The 15,410-nt window shown below is 50.1% G+C and overlaps 1 protein-coding gene across 1 annotated transcript; it reads left to right on the top strand.

Moving 5' to 3' along the window:
• The first annotated feature begins 12,907 nt into the window (after positions 1–12,907).
• On the top strand, positions 12,908–13,843 carry LOC144179023 (uncharacterized). Its single transcript, XM_077707194.1, has one exon. It carries the CDS (start codon positions 13,122–13,124, stop codon positions 13,755–13,757), a length of 636 nt encoding a protein of 211 aa, XP_077563320.1. The 5' UTR covers positions 12,908–13,121; the 3' UTR covers positions 13,758–13,843.
• The last annotated feature ends 1,567 nt before the right edge of the window (positions 13,844–15,410 follow it).

Raw genomic sequence — 15,410 nt, 5'->3', positions numbered from 1 at the left:
AGTCTCTACTTGCGTATTCCGCAGCATCTACATATCGAGAGCCACTGTCGTTGGCGTGCAGGTCCGTCAACGCCCTGGCCCTTGCTCGCCTTCTGCCGGCATTATACTCTGGGTGCATGTTCCGCGGGACAGGGTCCACGCGGATTCTGCCACGTACACCTTCGGGAATTGGACCCTTGTGGCCCTGTTGCCTGTGATATCCAATGTCCAGCTTCTCCAGGATTTTTCTTCCTGCCTTGGTCGTCGACAGTCTTTCCAGCTGGGCAACCCTTTGGGCCGCTTTTCTTTGAGGAGGTCGACGGGTTTTCCTGCAGCACGCAAAGCTTCCCCGCGCTACACCGAACTTGTAGAAAGCGCGCACATGGTATTGGCCGCTGAATCGTAACAGCAGTCATCGGAGGCGAGCTTGCAGTGGTTGTAAAGAACGTCTTAAGCAAGCAACGTTAGGCATGGCACAGTGAGGTTGTATTTCCCGACTGCGCCGCCTACTTGAAGACAGCGTAGCCCATGGCGGCAATGACGATGACGGTTTTGTTTGCTGACTGTCAACGGACGGAATCCATAGCTTTGCCATCATCAAAAGCTTCCGTTTTGAGTGTGGAAAGCTATTGCATGGCTGGATGAAATGGACACAGTTTGCACGGCCACCTTGCTGCTGCTAATGAACATAACGGACGCTTTTTAAGTCTGCAGCTAATGTAATTGCGTATCAGACGTCGAAAAAGAACACGACGGCGACAATTATGAGGCTTCACATTTGGTTCATAACGTTCATCTTAAGCGCACAAGAAACACGGGCACAGAATACAAGGACAAGCGCTACTTCAAACTGAATTTTATTGAACCAGGGTGAATTATATACCAGTGAAAAGACGAGAGATAGAGAAAATGTTATAAATATACAAAAGGTTAGAATAACGGAAGCACTCGGTGCTGTCCCACACGTGTCAGTCACTACCATGACCAAAGAACGCTGCCTCCTTTTCTGACCAAGGCTATCGATCTCGTACTGACACATTCGAAATCGCCTAGTTGCATTTCAGCTGGCTCTACTATCTCGAGTGAAACAATCATGAAACAATACGAATAAATTTTGAAATACGGCTTTCATCCCGCGACATTCACCGCAGTCAGTTGGCAGGTTCCCATTTTTTTTTCTTTTCTGTACGTTATTGTGATGTTCCCGTAGCCTGTAGTTGATACCCCTGGATCAATATAATTCATTTGGAAGTAGCGGTTGTCCTTGTCTTCTGCGCATCGCTGTTAAATGCACGTCCCTCTCCTAGCAGTTGCACGTGCACGCCGCCCCCCCCCCCCCCCCCCCCCTTCCTACCCTTCCCACCAGTGCATGCATGAACAAGCAGCTGCGGGTGTGTAGTGTCACGTAGTAAATGGATACAACGGCTGTAGCCCAATGCCTGCCGGCCAGCCTTACGCACTCCTTATTTCTTTCTTTCTCTCTCTCTCTTCCTCTTTCTCTGTCCCCATTTGTTCTCACCTTTCATTCCCCCTATCCCCTTCTCCGGACTGGGTTGTATGCTAGTGAACTGCCAGATGAGTTCAAAATATCCCCAGTCCACTTCTTTTCCACTTTCTGTATCAACAAAGCACTCACTCACTCACAAGCATTGGCTCATTTGGTGGCTCTAGGGACGTGCGCGAGCCTAGACGTGGAGAGAGAGAGAGAGAATCAACTTTTATTGAGCCCAATGAGGTATTGGCTAGTGCACTCAGGCACCGGATAGAGTGGAACCCTCTTCTCGGGTCCCATATGCGTCTAGCAGCTCCTGGCCCCTGGCTGCCAGCGCGAGCTGGATCGTCAGGTCGGGGCTAGACAACAAGGTCTCCCATCGCTCTCGGGGATCGGGTGTGGGAATAGGGGTAGGGGGCGGGCGGATCTCAAGAGACTCGCACTCGGCTAGGACGTGTGCCAGAGTGCCTTGTCTCTCCAAGTACTCTCGTACCTGTCCGGGTACATCTTGTTTAGAAGTGTGGGATGCGCTATAGCGACCCCGCCTGTATTCTTCGGATTACGGTCTGCTGTTATCGGCTCAATTGCGGGTGAGGCCTGGGAAATCTGCATCTACGCTCTCTGTACATTTCAGTAATTTCTCTATAGCTCGTGACGGGACGCAGCTGCGCCGGCTCGTCCTCAGCCCGGACGGATAACTTTCGGGCGTGGTGGTCGGCGAGTTCGTTTCCTTCCACCTTCGACTGAGCCGGCACCCACACGAGCTCTAAGGCTCGCCTCGGGGGCCTTCGCTTGGACAATATCGCATGTGCCGCGGAGGACACCCTCCCTTTTCGGAAGCTGGAGTACGCCTTCTTAGAGTCCGTTACTATAGTGCCGGCCGTCGGATGTGTTACCGCGAGGGCCACGGCAACTTCCTCTGCTTCGATCGTTTGGGTCGTGCGGACCGATGCGCAGGTCACCAGGGTGTCTATGGTGGTGACCGCCGCCGTAGCCTTGGTTCCGTACTTGGGAAGCGCCGCGTCCGCGTAGAGGACGTCGGGGTCCTCTTCGAGCTGGCGGGACAGCGCCCTGGCCCTTGCGGATCGCCTCCCTTCGTTTTTCCCGGGCTGCATGTTCCTGGGAAGGACCTTGGTCTTTACGACGTCCCTCCACTCGGTCAGACCGAACACGGACGGGCCGTCCTACGCAAGGTGGGATGGAGCATCGAACCACAATCAGACACCGAGACATTAGACGTGGAAGACACCAGCCAGAACGTCGCTCCGGAAGCCCTTCAAGCTGCTCGTATCTGGACGGGAAACGCACCGGCCAAAACATTACTCCAGGAGTCCTTGAAGAAGGAAACACAAAACACTAGCTCCTGGGTGCTCAAAATTTCCGTTCAACTGGGCTGGAGGGAAATGGGGCGGCACACGATCGGGCTTGTGAATGCATGAACCAGGACCCAGTCGATCGACCCGTCTCTCGGCACCCGTTGCTCACATACAGCGACATTCTTTACCACGAAACTCGTCATATCCGACGACAGACTACCACACTAAGACTGTTCCGCTGCATATACCCAGATACTTATACCGACCAATGTCCCAGATGCAACATTGATAAAGCCACACTCCCACGCATAATCTGGGCTTTCCCGAAGGCACCACCGACTTTCATTAAGAGTCATCACGACTGGGAGGCAGCTCTGCACAGCAACGACCCGGACATCCAACTACGGCTGGTCCGCCTGGCTCTGGACGCGCCGGCACCGGTGGCCCACCCTCACGAGGGCACCGGGGTGTCGGGGTGTGCGGGACCGGGGGCACTTGGCCGTTCTCACACGGGTCGCTGAGGTGAGGGAGCTTAACATAGGCACCGGCTGAGGCCCACCGCTGAGACTCCAACGCCTTGGCTGCTGGGTCTCCCGCAAGACGCTCAACAGAATAAAAGTTTCTCTCTCTCTCTCTCTCTCTCTCTCTCTCTCTCTCTCTCTCTCTCTCTCTCTCTCTCTCTCTCTCTCTCTCTCTCTCTCGATTTGTCCACGCAGACGATATATGGAAACCGAGGTATCGTTAAAATCGTTTTCTGTAAAATGTGCGATTTCACTTAACCCTTTGTGCCAAAATTTTGCGCGTTGTGCAGCGATCTAAAATGACAATGTGGCTGGCCATAAAGGAAGAGATTTGGTGCCTTACGACCTGACTGCCCTACCGCCAGGTCATAAGGCGTCGCCATCTCCACCCACATCGTCAATATTATCGCCACTACCACTTGAGGATACAATATATGTAGAATAGGTCGATGACACCGGTACCTAGGCAATATCGATCGGATCGCATCTTCAAACCAGTGGGCTAAACAAGACACAACGAGTTCTCGGTCTTGTATTTAGCAAAGTAGATCAGTGCCATTCATCTTTCTTTTACCTTTCTGTAGCTCCTTCCAGGCGGCCCAAATGACGTCAATGCAAAACGTGCATTGATAAGCTATTTTGTATACGGCGAAGGGCTGCGACTTCCACAGTAGCCACTTTGAAAGCCGTTTATAAATTCACCAGTGCAGCAGTCAACAACTTCGTTTGTTTGTGGCCGTCGCAGCATCCATGGCTCAGAAAGGAGTGCGTATAGTGTACAGGCTACTTGAAGTCAACGACTCCGAATCTATTTGCGTGTCTAAAATGAACGCTCGCGCACAGGCAACCGATGCGAACCTCTGAACGATACTCGCATTACACCTGTGTTTACTTTATTGTTTAGTTTTGTTCGATACAAATGTGGTCCCGGACGCACGTACTGTGGCCGCCGACAACAGCCGTGACCACTCGGGTCAGTGCTATCGACCGATATGCCTTCAAGACTGACGTAGACTGTTGTCCGTCGGGCAATTCCGAGAAAGGCGCGAACGCAGTGTTCTCGGAAACGGGTTTGATTTGAGGATAACTCTTCGCTTTGCGCATTCTGTAGCTGTAAACAAAAGTAGTTATTTGCGACCTGTCTGCGACAAGCGACTGCAACTCTGTATTCCCTTCTTCGCAGTTGTGGTCAATTGACTGCCATGTTTTAACGTTAATCGCTATTATAATTCTAATCTTGCTACAAAAAAGAACTTTCGATTGTTTGTGGGATTTAATGCACCTGGGCGGTGAGGCGCGCCGTATCGGACAGCTCGGGATTAATTTTGACCACCTGGGGGTCTTTAACGTGGGTTAGAGAAACGGCGGGACAATCGGTATCTATGAAGAAAAGTGCAGACTAACTGACTTACTGGTTGACTGACTCTTGATGGTTCCTCAACGTCCAACGCCTAGCCGAAACCGATGAGCCTGGACTCTTGAAATTTAGAGAGTACTTTCCTATCCTGCTGTAGGAAATCAGCATGGGCGGATTTTCTAAAAATAACCCCACTGTGAGAGTAAAAGGCGATAAAATATTTTTACAACAAAGCTGTATATGGCTCTAGGGTTCGGCCCTCTCTTTGTCCGCGCTTCAATCACGTGCGTGGCTAGTTTCCTGCGGCTCCCCGAGGATGCGGTAGCCGTCCACGCTACAGAGGACAATCCAGAGAGAGAGAGAGAGAGAGAGTGCGCGTGCGTGTGTGTGTGCGTGTGTGTGTGTGTGTGTGTGCGCTTGAGCGTGTGCGTGTGTTTTGGTTGTGTGCTTGCTTACTATTACGTGTGTCCATTTAGCTCGAGCGGTAAAAACTTTCCAATTAGACTGAGACCTACACATCATTCACGAGAAAATTGGCTTTGCCACAAAGCGCATTCTGTCTACTTTCGTCTACGGCCACCGCACAGGAATGATACAATGGGGTAGCACCGGTGTACTGTTTCGCTGCAAGAGGCTAAAACTTTTCCTCCTGAAGTTCTTTATTATATCGCGGCCCGCTGATACATCCAACTGATTTTCGCTCACGCGTAACGCTTATTAATGTCTACAAACTAATTTCAGTGTTCGTTCAAATTGCAATACCTGATCCGGCGAATCGGCGTTTGGGGGCAAGTTGCGCGCTTTGCTCCCATTTTTTTTTAATATCCGCTGCTGTAGTGGCACACCCGGGCATCGCCGAGTACTACCGCTAGTCCTAAATAAATTATTTAGTTGCAGTGGTCAGGTTACCTTAAATTATATTTTGTGCTATAGCGGTTACCTCTATGTCTGTGCTACAAAGCTGCCCTGCTCATCCCATTTGGCATGTCCAAAGTGGCGAGTTATTTCTTATCTTGTAGTATCCCTTAGGTCAATAATAACTGCGGCGTTTCCCTTGAAAGTTCGGTTATAAGGCCGGATACAGTTAATCCTGGATGTAACAAACCTCTATGAAACAAATTCCTGGATATAACGAAGTTTATCGATTCCCCATTGCCAGACCCTCTGAAACCCATGTTTTTGCGACCTCGATGTAGCGAACGCATACCGAGGGTTAACCTAGATGTAACGAATTCGCTACGCTGATGATCCATTGTATTTTTGCACTTTTTCTGAAAAATCAGTTGGAGAAATGCACCAATTTAACGAGTTTCGCCCGTACTGGAAACTACCTTGCGTTTTCCCGTGAGTGCCGTGTCGCTTAGGTGCTAGGCCTGCCTGTCGGCGTGTGGTCGCGCTCCTCCACTGCTATCTGTGGTGTCGGTTCGTCGGTGATGATTTCTGATGCCAGAAAATGAAAATTTTTGCCTGTCCAAGACAAGCTAGTAATTTTGAATGCCGTCTCCGCCGGAGAGAAAGAAGAACATAGGCGCACGGTACAGTATTTCAGCTAGCACGCTCTCACTAATTTTGAGTGCGGAAAAGAGCGTCAAATTCGCGAAAAGGCGCCCTGAGTTTGGTCCTTGGCAGGCCTTAAGGCTTTGAAAAGTGTCAAAAGCAAAAGTGGTACTTAAATTACGTTTGTGAATACGGGGTATTTGAACTTGCTTCTTTAGAGTGCCGTGTAGTTACTAAGCTCGTGGGAAAGCATCAAGCTGAAATCACGCAGTTTTTTACTGAAAAATAAATCCTTGAAGGGTAAGTTCACAGTCACTGATATCTAGCGCTTTGGTTTCGCTTCTGCTTCATTCACGAGATCCTACCTGCATGTAACGAAAAACTGCGAATTTTTCTCAACTTCGTTGTAACCAGGTCTACCTGTATAAGGTCCAGGAGGTCAATGGAAAATCATCGTGCTCTAAATTAAAGGGGCCACGAAGACAAAATACAAGTTTGATTCATTACAAAGACCACTTTTCTCTTCATCACAATGAAACCAATTTTATTGCAGCCTTCAAAGGAAACATATGAAGCAGTGGCGACTTCTTCCGGCGATTTGTGGCGATTTCTTTATGACGTCACAGAATACGGTTTGTGTGACTGGTGGCAGCCAACCAAACCACCGCCAAGAAGCGTGACTGTGCAATCGTAGTGGAGCCTCCAGTTCTAGTCAATCGTATGACTTGAATGCTAACGTGCAGTTCACACACTGATGGGCCATGTTTCTAGTGCTTGTCTCTATTCCGTCACTGCTGAAGTCGTGTAGCGGGAAATTTGAAAGTCATTCAACATTTTCTGCGTCTCTTGTTCGGTTTAAAAAACGTTTTGTGTACAATAGTCGGTTACCAACGGCTAGTTTTTTCATATTGCACAAGGTTGCGTTTTGTCTTCACGGCCCCTCTTAGAATGTGAGGACTTAGTGGAAACACGCAAGGCCAATCCCTTGCTATATTTGGAAGGTCACCCACTCCAGGCCCGTAATCCCGCATGCACACACGGCACAGTGCCCACACCGGGGATTAATCAAGAACTACCGGAACTCGTGAGCCGCGAGCTATTAACGCCACGTGCTGTTTGCTTGCCCGTTCGCTCCCCTGTTAGCCCGGTCCCTGGGCCTGTTTTCGCGTTTCGTAAATTCCGCAACTCTTTCATGGCAACGCCAACTGCCGGTTATTAAGTTAACCAGCGCGCAGTCTTTTAGGCCCTCCACTGCACGCAGTACCGGCCTGGCGGCTGCGTGACCCATCCGCAAGAACGGCATTCGTGATGCCTTCGTAATATGTTTCTTCTTCAAGGAAACTCTCAGTAGTCTCTACACTGAAGGATGCAGAAGCACGTGCATGAACTGCGTTTTGACTCCACTCCACGGCCAACTCGGCGTTTCTCCCCGTGCGAGAATACAGCGTGAATCAAGTTCTTTCCTCGTCGCCTCATGCATTGAGGGAGCAGAAGTGGCGCAGGATTAGGCTGAAATATTGGATGAAGCCGCTGCATAATTGCGCCGTGACCGGAAAAAAAAGGACACCGCAGTCGGCGCTCCGAAACGAGCTGCGTGATACATTATAGATCGCTTATCATTTATCGCCAACGCTCTGCTGCTTTCTGGACAGGCCGACCTTGCTGCCTACCACCGGCTTTTTAAAGGCACTTGGTCCGATGCAGAGCCCTGGGAGTTACTGACCGTATTACTGCGCGCACGTGGTGCATTGAGGCGAAGCCACCGCCACGTGCATGTAGACAATGCTGCTAATGGCGACTTATGTCGCGTACGAATTGCCAACTCTAATAAAATTTATCGCAGCATTTAGGTCCGCTTACTGCTTTGAAGTCGGAAGCCTGGCGTACTGTTGTGACCGATACCTTCTAGATACAATGGCCGTGCCATTTTACTGTTCTTAATCCATCTTAACTCATTTCATTCTGCCTCCATCCATGCTAATAACATGTCACTAATCATTACTACCAATCATCATTGCCCCTTATTAATCAGCATTAATTCACCTTACTAACTGTCACTACGAAAAACTAATCACCCACTTTGGTAATCATTATTCACCTATTGCGCACGGATGGCATGCTTTGGCTCGCTTCTGGCGTTCCTTGGGTTTTCATACCGTACGTGTTGACGCCGGGGTCAATCAAGGTCACCTGTCAATAAGACTTTCAAGGCGGTAATAGCATAATCAGCCGCGGTGGCTAGGTGGCTAAGGCATTGTGCTGCTGGACACGAGGACGCGGCTTCGATATCGGTTGCGGCATCCGTTTTTCTGATAGCGGTGAAAAATAAAAACGCCGTGGGTCGAGATCATAACTCACGTTAATAATCCTAATAACGACTCAATTAAAAATTAGTAGCCCCCTACGAGGCTCGCGCCATAGACCAGGCGCGGCTTTGGCATTTTGAACCCGCAAAATTTGCATAACATAACCAATATAAGAGACATATTTGACAAAGCGTTTTGAAAAATTGTGAGATAAAGTCAATCCTCTGTGCTGACGTAACCGGTTCGCTCAATTTGGGTGGAACTTTCGTCGCGTGTAAATTTAACAGAATGTCAAGCAGTGTTACTATTGTCACAATTTTTAGTACGGTTACTATAGAGACACAGTTAATGCTATGTCAGAGTCACGGGCACTCGGGGGAGGGGAGAGGCAAGGTGGGAGACAGGTCCCTTTCCTCTGGATCTGACGTTGAGGCTGTACAGCCCTTCACTTTTACTGTTGAGGCCATCAGTACCGAGGCTATCTGAATGTTAATTTTGTTAATAAAACCATTAAATTGCATGTTTTTTTATACTGTAGTTTTAAACTTTTTATTCCAGCAACACTAATTTGGTTCCACCCGTTCGCAACACCGAAACTTCCAAGGATCCACGAGTCTCTGAAACGCAAGGCGTTCTATAGTGCAAGCACCACAAGCTAGGTGCAGCACTGTGGAGGCTACATTGTTGTCAACAGTGCGCCCACGGAGACGCGTAACTCGCCGTGAAGGGGGTCCTGAAAGGACACTCCCTTCTCCCCTCTCGGCAAGTGGAACCGCAAGGCCCCGCCGCCTTTTGTCGCTTCCTTCGCGGTGAGTTAGGCGCCCTGAGGGGGCGGGCTGTTGACAACAATGTAGCCTCCACAGTGCTGCACCTAGCTTGTGGAATGAACTATAGGCGTTTCGTAGCATGCCCTTTCAAATATAGTTCATACCAGAAGCTGCATGCAGCACTGTGGAGGCTACATTGTTTTCAATAGAGCGCCCACTGAGGGCGCCCACCTCACCGCGAAGGAAACCGAGAATAGGCGCCGGGGCCTTGCGGTTCCACCTGTCGAGAGGGGAGACTGAAAGGTCATTTCAAACCCCCTTCACGGTGAGTTAGGCGCCCTCAGTGGGCGCTCTATCGACAACAATGCAGCCTCCATTGTGCTGCATGCGGCTTGTGGTATGAACTATAGGCAGCAACGAAAGGGAGCGAATAGCGGCGCAACGTGCAGGAGACAGACCGAATTCATTCGAAAGCGTATACGGCGGTAGCTGATCGCGAAGCAAATCATGTCAAGTGGCAAAAGGACGACGTCCTTCCAGAATGCGGGGCGGAGCAGGGTTAGTTGTGGTCGTAGTTAGCGACTTCAATGTTGGTGTGTTGGGACTGACAAGGAATCGGTATACACGTTTTAGGTTGGAGACATTTTGCTTGTGACGCCACGCCGATCCAGCCCACCTACTATAGCGAGCTGTGTACGTGCAACGATTTGACATCATCCCAGAATGTGGCTGCAGTTGCGAATGTGCCAATCAGTGTATGTGATAGCGATTAATGAGGGCCGAAATAAGAAAATTTGGGGGTGAAGAATGAACTCTAGCAGCACAGGACCGGAGCGGTTGGAAGACAATGGGAGAGGCCTTCGTCGTGCAGTTCACCCGAGTAAGCTGATTGATTGTCGGGTTTAACGCGCCGACGCAACGCAGGCGATGAGGCGCGCCGTAGTGGAGGGCTCCGGATCAATTTTGACCACCTGGGGATCTTTAACGTGCGCCGAAAATCTCGTGCACACGGGCGCTTTTGCTTTTTGCCTCCATCAGAAAAGCGGCCGCCGCGGCCGGGAATCGAGCCCGCGACCTCGTGCTCAGCAGCGCAACGCCTTAGCCACTGAGCCACCGCGGCGGGTTCACCTGAGTAAGCTGTTGATGGTGATGAACGATGAACAAAGCCATTGTGATACTGACAATGACCTTACAGCTCCACTGGTCATCCACATTCGCAAAGAAGAATGGCCTTGATTTTAACAGCGTATAGCGCTTTTGTACAAGCCGTAAGCTCGCCGTTGCAGGAAAAAATTCCAAGAAAATGCGGAGCGCTCGTGAGCGCGTGCCTCGCGGCCACCGCCGAGCATTCCCGGAACGCGCAGGGGCTCTAGCAAAATAATAATAATAATAATAATAAAACTGGCAGCGCTAATGCTAAAGGTGAAAAGACACTGCTTGGGAGAGGTCACCACGGCCGCCGCATTCTCTCAAAGCCATTGTGGATAATTGCAGACATGGCTACGAGTGTGCTAATCCTTCCCGAAACGACTTGCAGATCCCGCCACCGCTGCCTGGAGTCGATGACGAAGAGCTGGTGGAGGTCTACAATGCTGACGGTGACTTTGCATCCACCACTCGCCGCGAAAAAGACGACGACTTCTTCGATGCATATGACGACAATTACTAGCACCGCAACTATGCAAAAAAACAATGATACTGAAACGTACCTATGTCTCCGGCAATGTGCCTACAAGAGTTTCGCCATTCAACTATTGCGCGTGAGTGGAAGCTTCCCTGAATTTTTTTATCACCCCATATAAAAGCTTTCAGAGTTGTCAAAATTACCGTTTACAAAGCAAATGTAATAACAATTAGAAAACATACAGGTAATAAAAAACTAAGAATGAAGAAAACATATCCTGGCCTTGACTCGAACAAGGTCTGCTCTTTTGCGCGTAGGGTGGCCCAGAAGGTAACGCGAAAAAGCGTCCCTAGACGATTTTATTTCGATTTCTTGTGTTTCGTTTTTAAAGCATGGGCCCTATAGAGAGAATTGGACCTACTTTATTCATGCCGTGTATTAACTCCATGCGTCATTCATTCAAACAAAGCCACAAGACTTGCATGAACCCTCGTGCCGAAAAAGTACCCCCGCCCTGAAAACCTTAAAAGTGAAAATAAAATAAAAAAAAAAAAACATTACATCATCTTCCCGTAGTAGTATGCGAAGCAACCATGGGGTCGACTGAAGTTCCCATTAGTTTTCAGTTCGTCTTTTCCGTTGACGTTCAGCTTCGCGTGTCTTCGTTGTATCAGTAGCTTCTTGACGTAGTTTGAATGAGTGAAGGACATAAGGTGCGTTCGTAACACATGCTCCCGTCTCGGTTTGTAGCGCAGTGGGAAGAGCGCCACGTACAGTCATGTACAATTCAAATACGAACCGCGGAGCGCATGGCCGAAGATACCGGTGCCGTCACCTGGCAGCGGCCGTGGAAAACGCACAGACATGCGCAGTTGAGATGTCGGGTGCGACGCTGCATGTCCCACTGCGATATGTCGCCCTCTCCTCGCTCGCATGCTTGCCTTGTCGCCACGCCGCAAGAGCGCTGCAAGCACTGAAAGTACCAGCGCTGCTGCAGCTGAAGGTGTTGGTCGCGTTGAGAGCAATGCGGCGCGTATTTACTTGCAGCTGCGGCCAGTGCTTGCGTGGGAAACGCGTGCACGCTCTCGTAAGGCATGAAGCCAAAATAAATGCATGCCGCCTAACTTCTGATGGCGCTGCATTGTTTTGCGTTTGTGCACTTATAGAAATCTGCGGAGCGGGCTGAGCCTGGTTTGGGAGTCACCCAAATGTCCATCGTTATTTGCTCCAGTAAACTGAACCCCGCATGCAAAGCTATGTCGGCAATGCGACGCCGGCACACACGGCGAGCAGGCGCTCATGTGAGCCGAGCTCACAGTTACAGCAGATACGATCTTGCGCCGCACCGCTAACAATTCTTTCAGCGCTCTTGCGGCGTGGCGACAAGGCAAGCATGCGAGCGAGGAAAGGGCGACACATCGCAGTGGGACACGCAGCCTCGCCCCCAATATCTCAACTGCGCATGTCTGAGCATTTTTCAAGGTCGCTGCCAGGTGATGGTACCGGTATCTTCGGCCATGCGCTCCGCGGTTCGTATTTGAATTGTCCATGACTGTACCTCCCGTTGCGTCCAGAGAGTCGTGGGATCGAAAGCGGGCGTCGCCTAACTATATTTTTTTTATAGTGGACTGCGCTGACGTCAGCCCAAACGCTGACGGGGCTGAAGAGACGCGCATGCGCAGTAGAGTGCGGACGGCGGACAACGACAACGAGGGAAGGAGGGACACAGCCCCGAGCATAAGATGCTTCGCATCTAAAACTGTCGGATCACTAACGCGATACACCACTTCCATATTTATCCGCAGCTTAAAAAACAGTATACCCAGAACCCACACTAAAAAGATTTTTTACATGCCTTGGAACTAAGGACATTCGCGGGAAACACGCGGACCTAAATTTGCGGCAAAGCACTCGTTACCACCGGTGGCTCCATCGTCCTGCCTACCGTACCTTGCTAGACAACATCCGGGATGCTGAACTAGCCTCCTTGATGCAGCTCGAACCCGCTTCTCATGCACTGAGCCTCGAGGCAACGAACCCAACAACAGTACAAGCGAGGGCGGGAAAGGCATCGACATCGCTTATGCGCGCTGCGCGCGCCCTCCGCGGCGCACTGTGCTCGCCATGCGCTCGCGGATGCACGTGTGAGCGCCATATTGATATTTCGAAGAACTGCAGACTTCTGTAGCGCTCTACCAGTTCGCTTCGAGCTCAACGTCTCTACGCGGCTCCACAAGCTCGCTTGCTCAACGTCGCCCGGCAATGGCAACGACGACGCAACCGCGGGCATTCCAGCACGGCGAGGACAAACTGGTGCAGTGCCCCTTTAACCCGGCGCACAAAGTTAAGGAGGGGCGGCTGGACATTCACGTGTCCAAGTGCCGCAAAGGGATGCGCCGCACCCTTCTCACGTGCCGCTTCAACAAGGCGCACCTGGTCCCAGCGGACGCGATTCACGCACATCTCGCCGAGTGCCCCGACCGCGACCCAGCTCGCCCAGCCAGCAGCAACGCGCGGCAAGCGGCGGCCGCGGCCGAGGCGGACCTGCTCTACCCCATCCGCCCACCGAAGCTTCCCGAGCCCGAAGAATGCTGGGACAAAGACGCCGACAACGCGAACCTTGCTCCGAGACCCGCCGAGGCATTCCGCGCAACCGCATTGCCGCCGCAGCAGCAGGCAAGCTCCCGGTCCTTTAAGTCGGCGCCCGTGGCAGCTGCAGCAGTAGCAGAGAGGCTCGTCGAGCTGGTCGACCCGCCTCAGCCGAAGACAACCATTCGCTTCCTCCCGGCACCGAGTCCTCCCTTGTCGAGCGAATCCAGCGACAGTGAGATCGACGAGGTCAGGCTGGCCCAACGATTGGCTGGGCTGGGCAGGGGCAGAGGCAGGCCAAGAATGTGAAGCTGAGAGTCTTTCGTTTGTTGCGCCAAAGGCGTGACACCTTTCTTGTTTTCATTAGAACAATAAAACGTTGTTGAAGACATTTACAGGTGGCTCTGGGCATCTTTCTTTTTGAAAATTTATTGCCTCTCTGCTATATATGAAAGAGTCGCGTCGCCCTGGTAGTAGCAGTAGTGAATCAACTGTTTTGGATAAAATTATTGAAGTTAGTTTAAAGACGTCTCAGGTTGCCAGAACATTGTTTCAGCGCCCTATCCTGCATTCCATGCAGAAATGTTGCCAGGGGCTGTGCACAAGCACTGTTGCAGTGAGAAACAAATGTTATGTGCGAATTTTGTTTTAGCTTTGTCGCTTCCAGAAGTATTAACCAAGGGGCACGCACCTTCAATCAGGCTTTTCATCGATAGCACGATGAATGGGCAAAGTAAAGTGAACACACCCATTTGTTCAGCTTGCAAAACAACCAATTCTCTGTTACCAGGAGAAAAAAAAAGAAAAATGCACAGCTTTCCGCTGCATGAAGTGATATCTTCAAAACATGTCGTGGACATCTGAAGTTGGGATTTGCTGAGTGAGGCCAGGAAGACTTTTTTTAATTCGAAAGAACTAGCCTGTGCTAATTGCTCAGTTTTATCCCACCCATAAAAGGCATAATTTCAACCGAAAAAAAAAAAAAGCAAGAATTGTCAGAAAATTCAAATTTTGTGCCACATGACGTCAGTAATGAAGCAATAAAGGGAAACAGTCAGTGTGTTAATTGAGGATCCACTACAATCACAGTCATGTGTCTTTGTGGTGGCTTTTGTCAGCAGCCTCCCATCGCATAAGCAAGGACACTGCCGGAAAATGGCCGGGTAATTGCCACTACTTCATCTTGGTTGTTTGTTTAAAGTTCACCGTAAAATGCTATCGCTGCTATAGGGACAAAGCTGTCTTTCAAATGAACCAAGCTTGTATTTTGTCTGTAATTCTTTTCGAGCCAAGGCACAAAGCTTGAGGAGGAACCAGGGTGCAATGGGAGTGTTTGACGCATGGTGTTTTTGTTCCCCTTTTTGAAACAGCTGGTTATCGCACTGATGCGGCTGTCCTTTGCCTGGCTACACAGGAGGACTTGAAATAAGGTCTTTGCTGTTATTTGATGGACAATTGTTCAGTTACCTTTATCACGTCGCTTCATACAATGGCTGCATGCATGTTGTGATTTCCGCATCGTGCCCCAGCATCAAGGAGGCTTACTGAAGAGATGCAACTGTTCACCAGATATCTCATGTTTTTTGTGCTGCTGGAACAGACTCAAGAACTCTGATGAAAAGATGCCCTGCCATCTGAACCGCACTGACGGCAAGAATTCTGCTTTGTGTAGGGACTCTAATAACCTACAAAAAAAAAAAAAGTAAGCGAGGCTACAGTAGAAGTGTATCTGTCTTTTATATTAACAGCGATCTGTGTACACAGTTTATACAAGTTAGTCATTTTCTTGTTGCACATGCCCAGAGCTAACCGAACAACGGAGCTGAAGAATTCCTAAATATACAGACGCAAGCAATAAACCTTAAGGGGGCCCTAAAGACAAAACAAGTTTGCTTTATTCAAAACATTTGGTGTTTTATAGTACCCTCAGTGTTTGTCTGGCAGCAAGCGATGCTTTATTCA

The sequence above is a fragment of the Haemaphysalis longicornis genome, unplaced genomic scaffold (assembly GCF_048455015.1).
Source record: "Haemaphysalis longicornis isolate Haplotype H1 unplaced genomic scaffold, Haemaphysalis longicornis Haplotype H1 scaffold_4, whole genome shotgun sequence".
In the NCBI taxonomy this organism is placed as follows: Eukaryota; Metazoa; Arthropoda; class Arachnida; order Ixodida; family Ixodidae; genus Haemaphysalis; species Haemaphysalis longicornis.
The sequence above is the reverse complement of the archived record's forward strand: the minus strand, read 5'-3'. Positions and strand labels throughout refer to the sequence as shown.